The sequence below is a fragment of the Halichoeres trimaculatus genome, unplaced genomic scaffold (assembly GCF_033239565.1).
Source record: "Halichoeres trimaculatus isolate MK-OKI-2021-1 unplaced genomic scaffold, fHalTri1.1 fHalTri1_scaffold_4, whole genome shotgun sequence".
NCBI classification, from domain to species: Eukaryota; Metazoa; Chordata; class Actinopteri; order Labriformes; family Labridae; genus Halichoeres; species Halichoeres trimaculatus.
Genome location: NW_027437182.1, coordinates 17712337 through 17736311, shown reverse-complemented (window position 1 = coordinate 17736311; position 23975 = coordinate 17712337). Strand labels below are relative to the sequence as shown.

General features: G+C 39.4%; 1 protein-coding gene across 3 annotated transcripts in view; it reads left to right on the top strand.

The window, feature by feature from the left end:
• Nucleotides 1-18581: 18581 nt before the first annotated feature.
• pex5la (peroxisomal biogenesis factor 5-like a) overlaps nucleotides 18582-23975 on the top strand; it is a 104099-nt gene continuing 98705 nt past the window's right edge. For all 3 annotated transcript variants that reach the window (XM_074667544.1, XM_074667543.1, XM_074667541.1), the window contains exon 1: nucleotides 18582-19089. In XM_074667544.1, the coding sequence (XP_074523645.1) occupies nucleotides 19060-19089 (30 nt within the window). In that variant the 5' untranslated portion in view covers nucleotides 18582-19059. The remainder of the gene's footprint in view (nucleotides 19090-23975) is intronic.

Below are 23975 nucleotides of genomic sequence, written 5' to 3'. Positions count from 1 at the left end.
GGTTTGGAGAAAGCAGTGGCGGCTGCTGGTCAATCAAGGAGGGGAAGCTCATTATTTTCTGGCCTACATCATAAATGTGTTTATTTATTTAAACGTAAATTCTACCCTCTGTTCCTTTTCAATAAAATGATCTGTGACCCTGTCATACCAAACAGGTGTTTTTTCCGGGGATTTTATCAGCACTCATTGTTTTTTAAGACAGGTAAACTTGCTGGGGATTGATAAAGCCTCTGGATCAGTCCAGAACAACTGAGAAGATGCTTCGGTGGAGGGTTATACTTCAAGATCGCTGACTGGCTCATTTCACTGTCAATCAAAAAGGGATTCGGCCTCAGACAGATTATCCAATCATCATGCAGGAGCCCAGCGTCCAGGCCAGCCCACTGACTCATAGACCCCCAGAGACGCTGAGCGTCCGATGGGCGGGACAAAGCCTAGCATTTATCCAATAACCATCCAGTTTCCACAGTGGAACAATCCACTCTACGCTTCCCCGCTGAAGTCAGAAGACGCTTAGCGTCCGACTGTGTTAAAGATGCTGCGGGGATGAATGAGAAGGAGGTCGAGCCAGTTACCTGTGATAGGTAGCTGATTCTGAACAAAAGATGAAGGAATTCTAGCGCATATTTTGTCAATGAAATGTACACACAGCAGTACATATCACCACTTTTTGGGGGGGAAATTTTAGAGGAAGCTGAGCTTCCCTTGCAGTCTTAGAGCAATGGCCACTGGAATAAAGGATGGTGGAAAACAGGCACATCTAGATAAAAGGGTCATATCTCGACCAATTTTTGTATCAGACAGACAAGTAAAGCTAAACTTTCATGTAAAAACAAAACAAAACAAAACCAAAAAAAAATCTGACTCTATGACATAAACTAACATGATGAGAACTAACTAAAAGACTGAAACCATGTTTGAGAAAATTGTACTTATGTGTGTTTATGTTTACAGTTTATCCCTTTTATCTGTGAAGGATGCTGAATTGGACCTCTTCTGCAGACAATCAGTAGATGAACTGCCAAATGTTTTGGATTTACTGTTTGGCAACTGTTGCATTGTCCATCTTTTTTGTGCAATCTATAGTCTTTTATTGCAAGTTCAATGTGGGCTGTATACATCCCTGTTACACTTTGTCTCCAATATCTAACACACAGAGGTGGAATGAAAATTGCACGGCTGGTGATCCACTATCAGAGGATGTTACAGAGGTTGGTGATACAGTGGAAGTGTACAGAATCACAGCTGGTAGGGTTGGTTTATGCATGCCTCAGTGAGTAAGTCTGAAGAGCTCCTGCTGTTTGTTTACATGTTGGGACTCTCATTCCTCTGTTCCCTAAAGCAAGGTGGAAATAAGCACCAGGATGTCAATATCACACTGTCACAGGGGTTCAGCATATTGATACAAAGGTGATAGTGGAACAGTTTTTATTTTAACTCTTGATATGTCAGCTGAAAATTTACACTGGTGCATTGAATGTGTATTACTATGTCGAGGCAGCAGAAGGCAATGATCAAGCTACCAACAAAAACTTAAAATAAACTATAAACCTCTCCTCTCTGTCACCCAATCTTCAGTGACAGTTTTTTGTAACCTGAAAGGGTTGAAACACTCACACATGTTACTCCTCAACTTGCACGGATAGCTCAAAGTGTTATCACTAAAGAAACTCCACACCCACAGATCTATGTGGGAGTCTGAGTGCTAACAGGATGTCTAATTAGCATCCGTATGAGAAGTATGTAGTTATCAACCACCTGAGACAAATAACCGCCTTCAGGCTTCACACTATGGATCCCCGCATCTGTCCCATATCTCATCACATTTTATCTCGATCCCTTTGTTCTGGGGCGTCAGGTTTCCATTCATCCCAGAGAACGAGGGAGAGAGAATGAGGGGGAGAAAAAGGACAGAGAGTGATCAGATATAGTATGACAAACCACTTGTTGTTATAGAGAGCTTTACATGTTAGGCAACCTGATCGACACAGAAACATGAAACTGCCATGACTAAGTGGCAGAGGTTTGGAGCAGAGCAGGATTAATGTGCAGTGTTGCTGGAATTATCTCAATTCATGAGACACATTTAACTTCTGTAAACCTGGATACATGTTTCATCCAGTTTCATAACAATTTAACAAGGGATTCTCTTGCCTCAGCATTTTACATCAAAAGCTATGTCAAGACTTTTTAATCAATCTTGAAAAATTCCCACTTTTGGATAAAAGCCCGATCGTAACCCACAACTTAAAATGAGAAAATAAGTGTTAAAGTACGTTATTTCTAAATGCTATGTCTCAGCCTCCTGATCGGGTCAGGCAGGACCACTTTGCTTTATGGCACCTAGAAGTCACCATGACAACATTGGCAGAAAAAGTTTAGCATTGATGAGAGAGATCAGTGTTTTCTTAGCTGAAAATAATTTATTGGATTAATTTTGTAGTGATGGCAGACACTGGAGCTGAAGTGAAAAAAAGAAAAAGACAGAAGAAGAGAAGAAAGCTGAACAGGAGAGTAATAGAGCACAGGCTAAAGGCCGAAACACGAGTGAAGCTGTTTGTGCTAATGTTTATTTAGATCCACATACAGCAGTTATACTGCAGTGGTCTGTTTAAACTTGAGTCTATTAATAAAATGGACAGTGAGCTTACATTTGCCCTGCTTCAGGAGATCATAGTTGGTTAGATGAGCACTGGTAAGACATAACCAGGATTTACAAACATTACAAGTTACAGACACGTCTTAAAGCACTTGGCTTTAGCCAGAAACCAAATTACAATACAAACTGATTTTTACAAAGTTTTCATGTTGACACGTTTTAACTATAGTGCTACATAATTAATTAACACACTATTAACACACCATTGATACAATATACATTATTTTGACACTCTGTATGTCACAGTGTTTGTTTTGAAAAAAGAAAAGTAGTGTTAAATAGAAGATTCAATCTCCATACATTAGCTTCAAAACAACAGTGGATGTAGATGCCCATGGGAAACAGAGTCTTTACCCCAGAAAAACACTAGCTTTTCCAGAGAGTCCTCACAGCCCCTTTAATGAAAAGGATGCAGACTAGACCATACTGTATATTTTTTGTACTGTAAGTACTGTGCAGGACAATTTGTCAATGAGGAATTCTGACCTTTATTCATGGTTAAGTGCGTGTGTTGCATCACTGCACTTATGTCCTTATGAAAGGATCAACTAGGGACTTTTATTTGGGATGGAAACCAGCCAAGCCTAGCAATGTGCTGCTAGCCCTCTCACGCAATATCTTTCTACCAAACTAAACCTACCAACAAGCAACATTACATTCTATATCCACACATAAAAAACCTACAGTGCAGCTGTCAAGTCACCTTTGTGTTAGATTTTACTGTTTCAGAGAATAACAAGATTGCAATCACAAAAAAGTGCCACAATTTAAAAAAAAAGAAAAAAGAAAAAAAAGATCTGACGTTTTGACCTCAAGTCATTACCTGAAAAAGTCATTATTTCAGTCCACATGTTGAAGAAAAAGAGGGAACAGAAGCTGTAGCAATGATCATGCAGTGCAAGTTCAAAAGGTTTTTGAGAAAGTTCACCAGAGAAAACCCAAAAACAAAAGTAATAATGATATGTCCACTGACATTATGGCACTTAATGACCAATTGTTTTTTGACAAAAGACCAGCTACTGGCCTATGTACAACCCAGATCAAGTCTCCCTCTGTGTTTCTTTGCTATTTTAAAACTGCATTTCATTTGTGAATTATTGTTGGTGAGAAAGATTTTTTTAAACAACTGCATCATTCCATCCCTGATTTATATTTCATTTTCTCATTATATGTTGTTCAAGGTCATCCAAGCCAATAGCTGTCAAAAATGTGTGTACTGCAGATTTCTGATTGTGTTTTCTGCCCTGCCCAGAGGCTCACCTTTAGCATTAGCTAAAGGGTATCCTTAATAAGATACAAACATTCTCTGTTGCTGTGGTAATTGACCTTACCTCGAACAGTAAAATGCACAGATAAAAGGAGAGGTGCTGTGGGGTCAGCCTTGTTTGAAGGCGCTTGCAGCTCAGCTGGCTCGTGAATGCAACCGGCTTTTATCGGCCACCAAACAACCCCACGCAGCAGAGGCAGGCAGCTGTATTTGCATTCTAAACAATCAGCCTGTTGTGATATCAAAGCATCATGGACCCCTTGATGTACTTTTATTCATCAAGAAAATCCTGCATTTTGTGATAAATATCAAAACTTCTCTGTATAAATATTCCCAGTTTGGTTAATGTGGAGCAGCTCAACCGAAGTATGAGTATGTGTTTGCATTAGAGATGAATGGGATCTCTGTGAACGCCTCTACTCATCTGAGGGAATATTTGAGAAACATGAATTATGAATCCTGTGCTGTGCACAGATAACCGTGGTAATGAAGCCAGGCAGAACAACTGGATAGGCTACATATTTAAAGAGGCTACCTTCTTTGTGGACATGTCATGTGGGCATTAAAGATTCAGACTTTGTGATAGCCCAACATTAGAGGGGAGAGCAGGGTGAGTGGGCTGGAGATGAGAGCATTATCTGGCCGGTATTATGGGACTGATGGTTGCGAGTAACTTGAGCTGGCAGGCTGAAGCTGATGTAACAAGCAGTACATGTAGGCTCTACCACAAAGTGTCTGTAGTGCTTCCGCAAACACTTCAAAATAAATTGTTAATATTACACATGCTAATGTATTCACAGGCCATATGAATAAAGCAAACGAGACAAAGAAGCACATATGGAGGGATTATTTGTGGCCTTCACCTGCACTGTATCCAGGAACTGTATTTTACCACCATATTTTACAGTAGGACTGAAACAAACAGACAACAGAAAATACTGGGTCTCCCAGCACCTCCCACACACTCTGAAAAATCAAAAGCACTCACTTAAAACAGCTGCGAAGTATTTCGTTCCTTCAAATTACTTTCTCTGTAATTAGACACTCCTGCTCTAATGAGACACATCTTTATCCACACCAACCAGTTTTTCTGCAACATTAACCATACTTGATTCTTCTTCAGTCTGTAACAGCAGACTATCAAACTAAGCCAGGCTATTATTTACTAGTGGAAAGAACATGCTGCTTTTCCCTCAGTACATCACGGTTATTTAACACCATCTGTTTAATCAAACTTTGAAGTGGAGTTGGTTTACACTGATAAAGAAAAAGTGTACCAAAGAAAAGTGCAGCTTCCTTTCAGACACTGAAACTGCTTTTCAGGATTTGGCAAAGTCTTTAATCTACTTAAACTTACAGCAGTCATGATACCTGGAAGCATTTGAACTTTTTGTTTAGTGTGTCCTCAAGTACCTTGAACAAATGCATCACACCTTTGCATTTGGCTGGACATCATCCAAAGAAGCACTTAAATAAAATTTAAAAAATCCTATCAGTTGAAGTTAGTTGAACTTTACTCTGCCTTGAGTTTGTTATTTTGGTCTTTTTTCATGATTGGCCAGTTTGTCCATTTGTTGAGATGAAACAAACAGTGACATTTAGACCCAGATTTTATGTTTAATACTTCTTTAAAAGAGGTTCACTCAGAGAGCAAAGCATAATTTCGGACAACATCATAACTTTGAATGTGAATACAACCATGTTCAAAATAACATGATGTTTATTCCCAATTTCATACCAAGAAACAAAAACTGAACTTATGGGAACCCAAAATGGTTCATTTCATTATTTCTGTTTCCAAATCACACAGTGCTGGTATGATTAACAACCGGTATTGTCCTAAGCATTTGTGTGGTATGGAGGTATGGATGCGTTTGTACGTTCTGCAAAGTTAAACTCTCCAAAGAACAGATATTATTTGATTCCAAATTTCGAAAAGCTTTAACAGTTTCTTAAGTGCAAACATGAGGTTAGCATTTCTGCTTGTTATTGAAGTACCTAAATTTTAATCTGCGAGACCAGTAATTCATGGTCCCTTAAGGAAACAAAATTGCTTGGCCCCCTGACAAACCTTAAGAATCTCTGGGTGCAAATAAGAAAATGTCAGTCAAAAATAACTTAAAAAGAAACATGTCTAGCATTCTAGAAAAATGCTAGCGTCATCATTTTTGAGTGTGTTAGCATTGAATAGAATAGAATAGAAAAACACTTTATTGTCATTGTAACAAGTACAACAAAACTGAAGTCACAGCAGCAGTCAAGAAAACAAAAGTAAGAAAGTGTATAGAAAGTGCAAAAAGGTCAATAAGAAAATAGATGCTGACGGCTTGTCCATCATTCTCCAGTTCAGCCAGCCTCCACCTCCACAGGGTCCAGGACTGAGCTTCTTCAGTCATGCTCCATCTCTGTCTCCTGGATCCTGTCTGCTCACAGCAAGTCAAGCTCTTCCAATGTGGCGTTGGTGTCTGGTGTCAGCTCCGTTAGCCATGTCTGTGAATAGCATAATGCTACTCTGCCCTCTGGTATTCCCTCTGATGTTAGGTTAGCACGGCTAGCTCGTCCATCTTATTGGAGATAGATCTTACGTTCCCAATAACAATGGATGGAAGGACAGGTCCATGTCGTCAGTTCTTAGCTCACACCTGAGAACCAGCACGTCGTCCTCACTTCCTTCTCCTCACCTTGTGGGAAGACATCAGGCCTTGCACCAGTTAGCATTGACATGCTACAGGCTGCTAACAGCTGAGTTCACATGTAAACAATGCAGCCATGCTTACATGTAGGATCTCCAGACAAACATGGGAGAAGAAGCAGTAGAAATATTGCTGAAGCCGCAAAAAGTTTGGTGTCCATGACCAAAAAATGAGCCATACAAAGTAATGATCCACTCCAAATACAAAGATTACGGAAAAGAGACAAAAAAATTACAAGAAACGGACAAAGAGGAGAGAGCCGCTGCAAAAGGCAGCCATAGCCAACAGGATGGTGCCTAGCAATCACCCAGCATGCTGTTATAATGAATTTAGGCTGGTGTGAAAGTGATACTGTTCTTATAACTGAAATATTAAGGAAATAGGATTAAGTACAGCTATGTCGAATCTTCACCATCTTTAGACATTTATGCATCGAGAACAAACAGTACTTTCATCGCACTGTGTTTTTAACAAAAGGCTGGTGTGTTACCCATCCGCAGAAGAAGCTAAGGCTCAGAGGGGAGCATGTTTGTTGGAGTGTAAACTGGTACAAAGTGTCTGCCACTGTGGATCATTTGACATCATTTGTCTGCTCTATTAACTTTTTGTCATTCCTCTCTTCAGCTCTGCGTTTTGTTGGCTCACTGCTAATGACTTGTCCTCCAAACAGCAGATTAGATGTTAGCGTGGTACTTGCATTGTGTGTTAAATCAAAACAAATCACAGTTTGTCTGAGATGACCTGATGGAGTGTGGAGTATTTTAGACTTCTGTTTGCTGCAGTCTGGAAATCAGCACTGCACCTAGACTTCTCCAGCTACACACTATGAGTAAAAACAAACAGCACAGCTCTGCTCTTACGGGAAGGTTTGTGAGAATAAACACAATTTCAGATTGCTGGGTGACACAGACTTAAGGTCAGAATTGTCCCGAGCAAACAAAGCATGATGGTGACGTCACTTTCGCACCACAAAGGCAAACACACACTGACAAATGGCCAGGACACAAGGCAGCAATTTTCATCTGATCATAAATAAAGGTACAGGATTGTGTTTGCTGACAGTCTGTGACCTATCGCTGTGGGTTGTGAAATAAATGTCTCTCTGAAAATAACTTCTGGAAAATGACAGTTACAGGATAAACAGTTCGCTTCACCGTGACAGATGTTTGGTTTTGTTTATTTTAGAAGCTTCTTGTCAAGGTAAAATTGCTCTTCACTCTCTGATGTATATCACAATAAATGATGCATAACTTGTGTGTGTGTGTGTACCTTCCATTCTTTATGTGCATCAAAGTTCAGCTGCAGTATGTTTTCATTGTTGAAGCCTTTTTCTGGGTTTACCTCAACCTTAAAAAAAGAAATACCCACTGCAGTCAAATGAGCCCCACCAGCTAAAAGATGACACATGAGATAAAATGGCATTTTAATTTTTAATCAGCTAATTTCTCAAGTGAATCACTCGCAGTATTAAGTCTGCTAAAATGGGCTCACCATGTGTGCCTGTATCTATTTTCATCCTCGTTCAAGTTAAATGATCTTCAAGTTAAATGATCTTCAAAGATCAGACCAGAAAAGCTATTTCAGTCGCTCATATTATGATTTTTCAAACACTTACTGCAGCTTTGGGTGAAAAATGTGACCTTTCTTTTGATTATCATAACTTATCGTACACACTAATTTGAAGAGGTGTTATATTCGCTTCATGAGGTATGACTCCAAAAGCCATGAGGTGAAGACTGAGTGCCTTTAACCCAAAACTTGCACACATGCTATAGAAAATAAAAAGTGAAATCTGGATAAATGAGTTCATTGCATGCCAACACTGCAGTGTATTTTCTTTAGCTCAAAAGTTTAAATTAAAATAAGCAGTACTGAAGATTAAATATAAAAGATTTTACGCCTGAGAGAAATTATCATATAAAGTTGCTGCATTGCATGCACAGCAAACATCAAGGTGTGGTCGAACTTATTAACATACTTTAAAACCTTTTTTCTTTCAATTTATTTCGTTGTTTTGAGAGTTTTGGGACCATTTTTTGCCCTTGTTAGATTGGAAAGTTGAGGAGATGGGACATTTTAATATGCAGCAAAGAGGTTTGCATCAACTCTACACACCAGAACTACAGACTATGGGGTGTATGATGTTTATTTATTTATTTATTTATTTGTTTAATCACTCATCAGTTTTGAAAATATTAAACTCATGAGTTCTGCCCATTTAAGGATAGGGCTGACTTGATGGATAAGTAAGCAGAATAGGTTAGCTAATGGACCTCAGGAAGACTTGAAACCCACTTTGTGGAAGCTAACAGAGATCTGAATAAAAAATAAAGTGTTTCCAACATGGCACCTCCAGACAACAAGTTTTAGAAGCATCACAGAGACAATGTCTATGCAGTCTATAGTTTAAGCTGGCAACCCAGTGACATGAATTTCTTGCATATTTTTTGCTTATCTTACTAGTGTGTGGACAAATAATTCACTTGTTAAAACATAAATAAACAGAGATAAAAGTTTAGATAGCTGAATTAATTGCATCTGTTCTCTGGGCATCACCAATATTTGTACAAAGTGTCAAGACAAAGTATTTAGTCGCTTGGGAGACCAAATACTCAGCCAGTCTTCCCCTGGGGACCTTTAATGTGTGTATAAAACTTTAGAATCCATCTTATAGTTGATGACTGATTCACTGAGTACCACACTGATCGACTGACTTCACCAGTCATGCCATGTCACTGAAATCTGTTTAACAGGGCTTTTGGGTTAGTTGTTCTTAATCCAAATTGTTTGTCATGAACATGTGTTTTTGGACCATTTATTTCTTTGAACTCTACTTAATCCAGACAAGGTTTTGTGCAGTATGACTTTTTAAATGCTTTAAAGCAAGAAATATTTGTAATAAAGGAGAATGAAATGAAATGAAAACATCATGATGAAGCGACAGACCCACAGCCTTCGTGTACTGTGTACATACTTCACTGCTGGCAAAGCTTTATTGACAGACACTTAGGACATGGACTTTTAAACGGGTGGAGCGGTGAATGAACATAACAGTAGATTAAAGCTGTTTGCAAACTGCAATTTATTCTGATGATTCAGTTTATTGCTCATGTATTTGATTAGTTTCTGCATATCTGACACATGAAAGGATTTCTGTGCATTCATGTGTGCATTTTTTAACTCACTCATGCTTTCAGTCTGGAAACCTGCCAATGGTGGGATGGGTTTGGCACTTGGCATGTCTTAACGTGTTTCTAAAAACAACCAACATTTTATCCTCAGCTGTCAAATAAAGATCACAAAGCTCACATGTGGAATAATATTCCCATTAACATCTGACCAGTTTCTTCCATCAGGGTGTTTTTTTTTTTTTTTTTCGATGCATTTCCTGCTCAGCGTTAATGAAATTCAGTAGCTGTCTCTGTCAGCTGGCCCATTTCAGAGTCAGATAAAACATTTCAGTTTGACTAAAATAATATATCTGTCAGTGAGCATGCTGTCTCTAAGCTGTGTGGAAAATTAATTCCCCTTGTGTTACATTAATTTTTGTTCTCTGCGTGTCCATCAGCACAATGAGATTGATGGTAGAGTGTGAAAAGAAAACATGGTCCAATGTATGGTATGTGTGTGTGTAATTATTACCCACTGATAAAACATGGGAGAGGGAATATGAAGGAATGAAATCAATTGATATACAGCTGGCCAAATTTATGTCTGTGTATTTCCGGTAAACAATACAGACAGGGCTTAATAATCATTGTGCATTTCATCCCCTGGGGGCTGGATTTGTTTTCATCTGGTGAGGCATGATGAACGTCACAACACCGCAGATGGACAGGACTGCTGTGCAATGCATTACACTGACAGTGTGCGTTGCTACATTGCACAATGTTCCTATGATTGTAAATTATAGACCTTATCAATATTCAAACTTTTTTGCATTTTTTCATTTCTACTGCCAAGAAAAATGAACTCCCACATATATCTTTAAGAAATGTAGCTTGATCAGGAAAACAGGCAATGGATTTTTAACCATGTGAAGTAAAAGACTGAAAATAAAGCAGAGAATAGGAAAAGTACCTTGAAAGAGGACACCAATCAGAGAAAAGACTCACTGGTGGTTATATTTTACCTTCTGGCAGTAAACAGACATTATCACGCTATGTTCAGTTACATCACAGCAAAAGATTTCTGGGCAATGATGTTCATACTGACAGTTACCTCCCATTGCCATCTGGAGCTGCCGGTGTTAGAAGCTGGCCTGGTGCAGCTTAAACTCACACATTAGTAACATCTGACCTGAGAACAGTGCATTCGGGAAGCCGCCCAGATGGTGATCTTGTGCTACTCGACTCCAATTAAAAAGCTGCTGCGAGCTAAGAGAGGGTTTGGCGTTAAAACATATGGTGGCTTATGAAATCGTGCACTCTCTTCGTACAGAAGAGACAATACGATAGGAGCGTGAATGAACCTCCACAATTTATTATTCAGTGAGAATAACTGTCTTTAGTGCAACAATGAGGTGAAGATAGTACAGATCTGGTGCAGGCTATAGAAAGTAGTTTCTAGAATAAGAGTATCCTTAAAAGTGGATGATGATCTTACAAACACTAAATATCAAATTATATTTTACCATTGGAAAAGGCTCATCTGTTGTAACATCTCTGCTATATAAGGCTTCATAAAGACATACAGCTCATTATTAGCTGTTAATACAGCAACTTTTACTGTTTGGTTCATTCTCTTAGCTCTCATGCTATTATTTTCACCCACAGAAACCAAACACTTTCCAAAAAATAAAACAATAAAAATAGCACCTTTTTGCTGACCATGTTGTTACAAACTCCTTGATGACCAAAGTGGAACAGCTGACTGCTAAAATACTGTTTATTTCCCACAGGAGTCTGTGAAGACCAAAAACAAAGCTAACAAGAGTAAATAAGAGAAGCATTCAGTGGGTGGGTGGCCATGAACATGGCTCCAGTAATGTTAAGTGTCAATCTGTGGAAGTCCTTGTGTATTCAACAAAGCTGGAATGTGTTATGTGTCAGTTTTAAGCTATTGTGTTGAATTTGCTCCTCTTTGCTTTGCCAGTTCAGTGGTAAAGGATCCTCTGAATTTTGCTGCCAATGACGCTGATATAAATCAAAATTTTGAAAGTATTTCCTCAAATTTAATCCCAGGAAATACATCAGCAGCTCAGGAGAGTAGCATGAGTTTCCTGAACCTTTAAAATAGCATGGTTTGAAACAGGACATTTAATGATGATAGGCTGGTAATGTATAAATGAAAGTCATCAGCATATGGTGAAAAGTGAAGTTTACAACCTTACATGTATATGTTATAAAAGAACTCTGCTTGATAGCAGACAGTGGTTCAGTGATTGATAAACGGAAACAAAGATAGACGGAGGCCCTGATGTGCTCCACAGTGAATCACAAGAGGATATAATATATCTTTATCAGTAAAGGTAATTGGATGGGAACAACTTTGCTTAATTTATTCCATGAAGGACTATCCAAACAAAACTATCTTCTCAAGTAACAGCATGCTTTGTCTATTGTGCACTAAATACTTCAAGGAGGAAAACCCAGTTATAGAAATTAAATTGGAAATTTAATAATAAAAAAGATCTTGTACTAAACCACATTTAACAAGATTTAGAAAGTAAGGTGCAACAGCAAATTGTGGACAAGTTTTGGAATCGGTCAGATGGGGACTTACAGTTGGATGGAAGGCAATCTGTGTAATGTTTAAGTATAAAGCAGAAATGACATTTTAGACTAATATGAAGAACTGTAGGCTTTCTAGACTTGCTACTCTATTACTGGATCGGGTTGTGATAACTTTTTAATCTCATCAAGATGAACATCATAATAAAAAGTGATGAGTGAATATTTTGTCCTCTCTTTACCACTTCCTGTTTCACAGCCAAAGTAAATCCATTTATTACAGGTATAAAAGAAGCTCTTGACATTTTTCTGTTGATGGAGAAATCTCCAGAGCAGGCTCTCACCATTCAAAAGTCTAAAATGTTGATCAAGAATTACGGTTTATAGCAGGAGTGGCCAACCAGTCAGAGACCAAGAGCCACAAAAATTACCGTGGTACTACAGAGAGCCAAATAACGCACGTGGTCTTATAAACACACTTCCTCTCACACATAAACGAAATGACATAAAATGAAATTCAAAACATTTACAATTTTCAAAGCGAGGTTTATTGTGTTTGTTAGTGTGATTAAATTTGTACTAGAGAAGAGAAACTAAAACTTAAGTATCAATGTGTGCACCCAAATATTGAACAACACTGATCTCAACGTTGGCATCAGTATATCAATATTTTAGATTGATCAGTACACTGCTACTCATCTCTCTCTCTCTCTCTCTCTCTCTATATCCATCCATCCATTTTCTATACTGCTTATCCTGTTTAAGGTCGCGGGTGGCTGGAGCCTATCCCAGCAATCATTGGGCGAGAGGCAGGGTACACCCTGGACTGGTCGCCAGTCAATCACAGGGCTGACACATAGACAGACAACCATGCACGCACACACTCACACCTAGGGACAATTTGGTGTGACCAATTAACCTGGTAAGCATGTTTTTGGACTGTGGGAGGAAGCCGGAGTACCCAGAGAGAACCCACGCATGCACGGGGAGAACATGCAAACTCCACACAGAAAGACCCACCGGCCGAGGTGGGGAATTGAACCAGTGACAATCTTGCTGTGAGGCTGCAGCGCTAACCGTTGCACCACCGTGCAGCCTCTCTCTCTCCCTCTCTCCCTCTCTCTCTCTCTCTCTCTCTCTCTCTCTCTCTCTCTCTCTCTCTCTCTCTCTCTCTCTCTCTCTCTCTCTCTCTATATATATATATATATATATATATATATATATATATATATATATATATATATATATATATATATAATGAATGGATCAAAGAGCCGCACACCGAAAGGCAAGGAGCCACAGGTTGTCCACCCCTGGTTTATAGTGAGTCATCATATTCAAAGATACAAGTTGACTGGCATGCAAACTGTCCTACCAACAGCAAATATCTTTCCAGGTCTTGCTTGATAAGAAATGTCATTGCCGATCACTGTACCAAAGCTAAATCTTTCTGTTTTTAATTGCTTAACAACCTGATTTTTATCCTTCTGGACTTGACACTCATACCTGGAATCTGTGGCTATGTGAAGCCATCGTCCTGTGTAGAGAGGTGTCAGCTGTATTGCTTGGTTGTGCTGTTTGCTTGTTTTCCAGGCAAAAGTGGCAGGTTTCCACAATGTGCTCAACACTGGCAGATATTTTAGGCCACCACACAGTTTCCTTTGCTTGTTCCCTGCATTTCAACAGGCTTTGATGTCTGACAGTGTGAGCTCAAACATTTGCTGTCTCACTGACAGTGAAATTATAATGCTGTTGCCAAGTATGATAATACCCTCATATGTTGACAATATTTTCCCCACTGTGTTGGGGTCTTGGGCACCATGTTTGGTGCTACTTTCTCTCTCAGGGCAGTAATCTTTGACTGGCTCTAGTACACTTTGTAGCCTCTCTTACCATCATACCTTAGCATGGGGAGCTAATCATGTCCAGTCTTAGAGGTGAATTGTTTAACTCCCACAGAATTTGCATTATAAGCAACATCTGTGTTTGTGTTGTCTTTGTCAAAGGCTTTCAGTGTGTTGCGTAACACTGCATTACCAATGAGGATGAATTTCCTGAGGCTAGATTACACTTTGGAGTCGTGTCATGCATTGGTCAGAGCCACAGTTGATGGATACTAGGTACATTAGAAACCTTGCAGACTTGGAAGCTACTGTAGTACCCGCTAGAAAGTTCATGCTGAGTCCAGGGCTTGGAGGACTGTATAATCTCACATTTCAATTTGGCATCAAACCATACGGAGTTGGACTTTTCAGTTTCCATACCGCCTATTACACTAGCAGTGCCTACTATTTTGGCTAAAATTTAGTATGCCGTAGGACAGTATGCAAAAACTTGCAAAAACTTGCAAAATCTGTTGGATACCAAAAATCCCTGGATGTCCTACTGATCCAGGAAAATTGCTCAGTATACGACGAACCAGTCTACTTGGAATACTGTTTCCCACAATGCATGGCGCTAACGCTGTTTGTCCATGTGGGTGGCAGGTTTAGGTGAATTACTGCCATCTGCTGGAATGAGTCGGCACTATAACTACATTAGGTGACACTTTACTTTAGAGGTCCACAAATTTCATCACACTTAGGTAATAATAAGATAAAGTTTGGAGTCACCCCTAAAATTTTGTTAGAGTTTGGTGAAAATTGGCAAATAACTTCTGGCCAGATTCTGTTTTGCAGTGCGCCTGTACTCCCAGTGTCTATCACAATCGGGTAAGGCCAATTTACAACCCCACTCTTGGTGAATATCGCATCTGAAGCCTTCAGTTGTATCATGTAAAACATTATAGGCCTAATCCTAAAGGTATGTCATTTAACATGTGATCTCAATTATGCATATCAACCAACTCGGTACTAAAGAACTTTGTGAAATTAAATAACAAATAGCTAACTATCAACTGCTAATTGGGAAATTGAAATATTCAATTAACATTTCAAAGGCAATCATTATAGGAAACAGTGAACCTAACTTCTGTATTCAGGAACTGAGCAGCCATTTATCACCTGCAGTAAAGTGTTTCCCTATAATACAACACTGACGTTGGATGATGCGTGAGATAGAAGTGATGCGAAAGAAGAACAGGTAAATCTTGTCACTTTTGGTTGTAAAAGAAGGTCATTTCTTTGACAAATTTAAACCACTGATTCACTTTCTTAAATCATACGTGGATTATATAGAAGTGATTTTTTCATCAGCTATTTAAACAAAAATCCCTTCCAGATTAAGTTTCAGCAAACAAAATAACTTATGGTGTAAGATTAGAAACTAAGTATGATGATTCTGTGTGATATGATCAACAAAAAAACTAAACTGTCGAGATCTGCCCATAGACTGTTTTGTACATTTATAATTAAGGCAAAAAAAAATCTGTAGCTCTGCTTTCCGAGACTGGAAACCAGAGTAGTATACTACAAAACAGACCCAACAGAACAGTCATACTACATACTACAAGCAAAAGCAGTAGGTAGTATGTAGTGCCTACTAGATTCTACATTCGCATACAGTAAATAGTAGGGGGTTTGGAGAACAGCCCAAGTCATTTGGGAAAATGTCCCTTCTTTTCACACCCTCCAACTCCTTTCAAAGTTACCTGGGATTGACTTTGGGAAGCAGTGTCAGTGGACATTTCTTTTAGATTTTGACAGATTTCTCTTCAGTACCTTTTCTTCCACTGTCCCATGATGCTCGTTTTACCACCCCTTCCACTATCTCTATGTTTTTGAATTGTACAGCGGGGGGCTGTCCCACAATGCTCACTAACCAACTATAAAAATGTCTGTGGCAGCTTACTCTTAAAGTCACTGTGAGGTCTTTCTAAGTGATTTAGAAAAGGTCTCACTTCTAGATATATGACTGATCATAATCGACATTTAAAATAAAGTCCTCAGCGGTAAAATGATTATTTCTAAATGCAATTTGTCAATGTCTTGATCAGGTCAGCCAGGTCAGGATTGATTCATGACACATTCCCATGACAACACCACCCCAGTCAAAGAAGTTTGGCAGTGGGAAGAGATGCTTTTTTATCTGCTTAAAATAATTTCTTGTATTACTTTTGTAGTAAGAGTGAAAGGACACAGGCTAAAGGCTAAAACACCAGCTAAGCTGTTTGTGATAATGTGCATCACAACCCACATGCAGCAGTTATAGGCCTATTACTACAGTGGTCTGTTTAAACTTCAGGGCCTATTGACAAAATGAAGAGTGAGGTTATGTTTGCTCTGCTTGGTGGGGTTGTTTTTGGAAGATGAGCACCGGTAGGTCATAAAGATAATTCACCAATGTTACGGCCATGTCCTAGAGCACCAGGCTGTGAGCAGCACTTAATAAAGCTGGATGCTAAACTTCAGTACAAACCGAGTCTACAAAGTTTTGTTGTTGTCACGTTTCGAACAACAAACACATTTCCTCATCACTTTGTATCCAATACAAAGTTGTCTTTAAAAAGAAAAGTGTTAAAAAGAATTTCTACTCTCCATTCATGCTTCAAAACAAATGCATGACTTGGTGTGAGTCATGTCCTAACAACAGTTTGTGCAAGTGCTCATTGGAAACAAAGTCTTTCTCCTGGAAAAACACTGGTTAGTCCTCACAGCCCCTTTTAGTAACTAATGTTTCAATTTTTAACAAGTTACAGATTAGAATGTGTCCCATGTTATTAATGTTTTCCCAAAGAGATTTTTCTTAACAGACAGGAAAAGTTCCTCTTTCTCTTCTCTCATTAGTAGAAGTGACTTCTCTCTCTGACTTGGAGAAAGATTTCCTCTCCCATCTTTACTCTTCAATTAAAAACTGCTCTCTGATGCTTCTTATTTTTGTAGTCCTCCTCCCATTTGTCATTTTTCTCCTCAGTTACATTTCTTCAAACTCGCTCCACTCCCACCTCTGGTCAATTGCGTGCTGCGTCCTGTACACTGACTGCTGTTTGTGTATCTCCTAGGTCACGTCCTGTTCTTGTCTATAAAGTGCTCCACAGTGTCCGAGGCAAGTGAGGACATGACCTGTATTTGCCTGGGGAGCTCTATGTGCCGGATGCCCACAACCAGTTCTGGTCTGTTCAGGCTTTGTACTTTCAATGTCACACCTGTCAGGAAGATGAAGAAGTCTGCTTTTCCACCCTCACCTCTGCACTCATTGGTGCACAGTTTGAAGGATCCTCAAAGTTTTGCAATCAAAAGTTTTCTTTAGTTTTTGAATTTCATTGATGGATGTAATACACATATTTCTCTGATTGGTTGAATTAATCAAATACCTCTTTGTTACCATCACTTCTAAAAAACATAACTTGCTATATTTATTATCTGATTCTTTGATATGTGACACTTTTGTTAGTACGATGTCTCCAGGTGAAGTCATGTGTCATTCATTCTGATATGTATTCAATAGCCATCCTTCTATTAAAACCCTCCAGTTTTAATAGAGTGGGTTTGATTAGCACTCCTGTCATGTCTTAATGTGTCACACTGTTTGAGTCTTGAGCTGATTTAGAAATAATTGCAGGTTACAGGTTGGTTTGCAAAATTATAGATACACAGACTCTGGGAAGGAGATTGGAAATCTGATTTCTTAAAAAAAAAACTGTGTGTGTGTGTGTGTGTGTGTGTGTGTGTGTGTGTGTGTGTGTGTGTTGACATACGAGATGAAAAATGGTGAGTATAAACATGTGACTGATGTTAATAATTTTACGCCACCCATGGTTTTTTGCACAGTGATAGAGTGATTTGTTCTAGTTCCCCTACATAATTACCTGAAAACAATTAACTTGCACAGTTTTGGTTACATAATTGTTTCATCTAATTGGACAGCTGGGAACAACAACTCATTTGTTTGTTTATGGCATGCAGATATCACACACACACACACACACACACACACACACACACACACACACACACACACACACACACACACACACACACACACACACACACACACACACATGTGCCACAAACAGTTTGATTGTAGAGTTTAATAAGAAAATTACACTGCAGACCCAATTCGTAATCATGTGGAGCAAAGGCCTGAGGGAGGAATGGTGACATGTGTCTCAAATCTTATGGTCATAATTATAAAGTTATTTTCGATCTTTAAGAATAAAACATACAGGGTGGTTTCCAAAAAAGACACAAACTTGCAAAATAAAGTTTAAATGATATTTTGGCATGTGTCTAACATGCTCTCAAGTATGACTAAAATATTCCTCTGCGCTTCCTTGTGGAGTACGTCAGCACCGGAGGAGGCACTGGAGGGCTGGGTCAGAGGGAGTAGTTAGCAAACAGGAAAGAGGAGCGCACTGTAAGAGGAGCCCCAACACCGGAGAGCGTCAAACACTTAAAGCACAGCAGAGAGAGGAGGAGAAGAGAGAAGAGGACAACCAAACGATGCGTTCAGGATGAAGACTTAAGTCACGGTGATTTTTCTTTTCCCCTGACAGGACTGTAAGACTTCCTCATTACAAATAAAACCAGAACCCAGCGTTCACACTGGGAGAGGTAAAAGTGAAGTCCGACGTCGCACTCCTCCAGCGCCCGGCGCGCCTCGGTGTCACGGCGCAGAGAGATCCTGGATGAGCCCAAAGTGTGAGCTTCAGCACCTGAGGAGAGGACAGCTCCCCTCTGTGTGCTGCACCTCCGGACCTCCTGTTCCCCCCACCTCGCTAAAAACTCCGCTGCTCCTTTAAAGCCAACACTTCCAGTCTGACAGTCTGCTTCACAAGTCTGGAAGAAGTCTGAACAAGATCCACCGCTGGAGAGACCTGCTACTGACTGTATGCTCAATATGTACCAGGGGCATTTACAGGTAAGAAGGGAGCGCTTTTTGTCTATTCATTGTTCATGAGAGGGGGATGTTTTGGCTGAGGTAGGACACATGTGAACACGGCGCACTTTCACACGCAGCCTAGTTCATGTCAAGGGCATTTTTAACAGCAGGGATGTGATGTAATCAAGCTTAGTCCGAGGCAAGGAGAGATTTCGGCGTCAAACTAACTGCGCTGGCAACACAAACACGTGTGTTGTTTTTAAGAATGGGCAACACATGTGTGCTCGTTTTCACCCTGAACTGAGCGACGTGTGCTTTTACCAGTCACAGCTGAAAAGACAGCAAACGAAATTTCTTAATTGATAAGACAGAATGAGAAAGCAAGAGTACACTTCTATGATAGTATATCTCCTTTCAACAAAACCATAGAAGAAAAAACAGCGCGCAACTACAACGCGCACATTGCACGTGCAGGTGCACCGTGAATGTAAACAGGAGGTAAGCAGGGCAGCCTCAACACAGGAAACCAAAAATCATTAGTTTCTTAACGTGCACGCTTATGCTCACGTGACGTCTTGCAATCTGACGTCAGCTTTATGCAAAAAAATAAATAAATAAAAATAAAAACATACTTTGTGTTTTAATACCAAAGACAAAAACTCAACCCAGATACTGACGAATTGGAACAATGAGGCACAACATGATCAAAACATGCTGAAAAAATGAGCAGCTCAGCTTTTTCTACATTCTGACAATATCAAAACAACTATCTAAATTATCATTTGGCTTTGTTTCTGAAGCACAAGAGAGCACAGAACAGAAAAACAGCCCTCAGTGGTTAACAGCATCCTTTGCTCCATATTACAGTCATGGATTTATAATAAAAGTGTTGTTTGACAGAGATACTTCAGCTCACAGACACTTGATTATGTAATAAAAAGAGCAGTCCTGAGTCAGGACTCAGGAGCATTGAAGACTGAAATTTAATATTTCATTACTTTTAACTCAAGCAGCAGTAGTCATTGAAAATGCATGAAAAGAAGGTCTGCAGTTCTTGTCTGGATTCCCACAGATGTGTTTGTTCAGGGTCAATGAAGAGACAGATATTGACAAGGAGTAAAACGTTTTCCTCCCTGATCATAGGTTTCTATGTTTCATCCCTTGATGCTTTTTTCACTTTAAATGTTTCTCATCATGTGCATGCTCATCCGTGCTTTGTTTAGATTACAAATGAAATGTGATACTACTCTGTCAGACCTATACACAGGGCTGATTTTGCAGCAAATACACAGCACGTGCTTTATCCGTTGGTATGGGATCCTTTGCATTGATGCTCACTTGCGTAACTAATGCATTTATTGATGCTGAAAACATTTTCTCCTTCAAGTCCTGTGTGCATTCTTGTGTGTGCATGTATGTGTGCATGTGTGTGTTTATGAAACCAGAGCTACCTAAATGTGTGAGTAATACAATGAGAATGTATATGACGTACAGCCTATTCAGGGAAAGGGTGGGGTTTTTGTTACATCACGCAGCCTAAGAGAGAGAGAAAGACAACTTTTTGCTGTGATCGATGAACAGTACATCTACACATTCAAACTGCATTTCACAAATAAACATAGTATTTTGTGAAAAGTTAGATTTAAGAAAGAAACTTACTAAAAGTGCCTGCTATCACAACATATAATCATCTTTGCAGAAGAACGTATGTATTATAGTCCTGAAATGTGAACTTCTCCACATGTTTCCCTGACTTCAATCACATCTAGGCACACATTTATTTTTACTTTTGCTGTAACAATACATGGGTATTGAGTACAAGTTGCAGACTTGGGTTCCTAGCTTGGAATTTCGGACAAAATTGATAATAGACATGTTTTTTAATGCCACAGCCTCAGTCAGTCGCTCATCATCAGAGCAATCAGATATATTTCCTCAAAGTAAAAACACTTGTAAGCCCGTCTTTATTCCACGACTGTCAGTCAGACAGATTTGTCAGCTTATGGTTTTGCAGCTCAGGGAGCAGCACTCTGTAGAAACAAGATAAGGAAATCAACCCCCTCTCACCCACCCTGTTTTTTTCATTGTATTCTTAATTTGTTGACCTTCTTTGTATTGCTGTGACCTGATGCATCCATTTTAGTGGATTAACATGGCAGTATAATCCACGAGTGCAAAAACAGACTAATTTGCTGTGGTTCTGCAGAAAGTGATGAATTGTGCGGATCAAAGATCCTGAAGGGTGCCAGATTATTTTTTATTATGGGTGGCCTGGTGGTATTATGAAACATCTTTCTCTTGAAAGATGTTTGACAAAAGGGTAGAATCCTACATGCTGTGCATGAAACAAAATGCTCGTCGCTGAACGTTTGTGAGCAGAGGATCGCCTCACTGGGGGAGATAGATGCGCTCTCAGATGTGTGGATGTCAGCCTCATTGCTCTTTCTGAAAAGGTGCAACAGAAGATGCTGCTGGGCGTGCTGACTCAGCACTGCTGCTCATCTTTATCAAACAAAAAGCCAGAAGAGCTCTTATTGCAGCCCTTGTACTGTATATATTCCCCCTGAAGTTCTCCATACTGAAAGGACCTTGGGATTGTCTTCATATTATGGAATCTTGGATTTCAGTGTAATTGTAAACGTTTCTTTTCCCTAGTACTATCGTTTATGATAAATGTAATTATGCGAGTGTTTGTACAGTGTGTATAAAATAGATTGTGGCTTGATGAAAGTGGTGCTTCAAGGTCTTTGGATATTTGCTCTGTTAAGCACAACATGATTGCATAATTTGATTACCATATTTCAAATCCCCTCAGGGAAAACTTGGACGAATGCTATTGCCGATCAGAATTAGATCAAGTCTCCAAAGATCCCAGTCATTCACAGCATGTTTTCATTAAGCTCTTGACTTATCAGTGGTTTGCTGGCTGATAAATTAATTCTTAAGGTTTTCCCTCTGCAAGAATAACTACAGATAAATTCAAAAGCCACACCTTTTAAAGAACCTGTTACTTTTTTGTGCTTTGGATGTTTGACTACCTAGTGCATCGTTATGTTTTTGGTTTCTAGTTATCCTTGCCAATATGGATATTTTTTTTTTTAAGAGTCATTTAGGAATCTTGTTGTTGAAGTTTTTCCCACCCTCCTCTGACTTCTTATTCTGCGATGCTGATGCATTAAAATGTCAGAAGTGCTTTATGAAATTTAAAATAGCATGCTACAAGTCATGATTATTAAAATGATCTCAATCAATGCTGAGAAATTCAAGTGGTGATTAATGAAGAGGTAACTGTAGAATAATCAAACAGAAAGAGCAGAGCGATCGGCACGCAGGTCGACAGGTCATCACAACACCAGCAGGAGTGCATGACAGTGTTCACCTCGCTACACCGCTCAAGCATTCATCAATCAAACATTGCCACACAGTCAATCATTCAGGGATGTTGACCTCTAACAGGCTTCGCTCTAAGCCTCAGCAGTCGCCTCCAGGCATGACAAAGGGGTCCCGACACTTCTTTCCACAGAGGCTGTTTAAAAGTCTGCTTGATTTAATGAAGCGTGGTCTTGATTAAGAGTCATTTAATAGGCCTGACTATTTCAGGAGCCGGGATAATGAGTGAAATCAGGTGGTGTCCGGCTGGAAGAAAGCTCCATAGACAGGGCTGCTCTCACTCATGTTGAGGCGATGAAGGAAACTAGAATTCTGAGAAGAACATGGATTGGCACAGGAACATGGATCAGTCACCGTTTACTGGGGCTTTGATTCAGGAAATAGAGAAAGAAGCTCTTTAAGAAATGCAGAACAAAGACAGATATATGTATCAACCAGGAGTTTGTGACTGCTTTCCTGTTGAAATCTTTTTGGCCAAGCCAAAATCAAAAACTATGTGTTGTGAATTTTAGTTTTGCCCGTAAGTTTTTGTTGGTACATCTTTTGGTGGCCTCAGTATTAAGCTAAGACAGATGAAAGTTATCAATAAATACAATATATACAGAAAATTCCTTGACAGCATTTTCTACCAATCAGAGGCTGTGTGAAATTCTTTATTCTGATTGATCAAAACCCCCCAAAATGGTCATCAATTCCAGCCATCACTGGCCACAGTTACATGTTACACAGAATTTTTTTGTCTTTCTGAATGGCTTTTCCGGAAACAATAGCATACATGGAAAAGAATATTCCAATCTCTGGTCAACATGTGCCGCTATAATCAAACAGAATAGTCGAAGGGGCATGCGCTGAAAAACGTAAACAAACGTAAACAATTGAGGAATGTCTCTAGTTGCATCATATCCGAGCATCCCCTGAAAGAATGAACCCTGACATCTTTCCATTTGAGTGGATACATGATACCTGAATCGGTTTGGGGAAAGGAATGTTCCACCCCTATGAAACCGATTAAATGTATTTTCAGATTGGCACTTTTCTTTTGAAATGAGGTGTATACAAAGGCTAAATTCTTCCTGTTCTGGAAAATAAACCGAATGCAAGCGGAATATTTGGGTCCATGTATACGTGGCTACTGTTAGGGACGACCTGACCACATGTCACACATATCAGTCAGTGAAAGGAGTTCCTATGAATGTATTATGATTTCACCCAGTCCTGTCGAGAATGTGACCAAAATGTCACGATGCGATAGCTTCTGTAGACAACAGGAAGAATATTTTTGACAATTCTTTCAATACTATATCCTCCCAGCAGAGCAGACATTAACAGTCTGCTTCCCAACTCTAAATACACTGTTGTACCATACAGCGTCCTTTGCATTGATGAACAGTTCTGAGTAGTTAAAGCATACTGCACCTCTTATTTCAACTCCAAAATCAAGCCACTGTAAAGCACATTTGTGTGAATATTTGTGTCTTAAACTATGATGACTGTGGTTTTAATTTTCCAAAATTCATGTTAAGTTGTTTTATTGT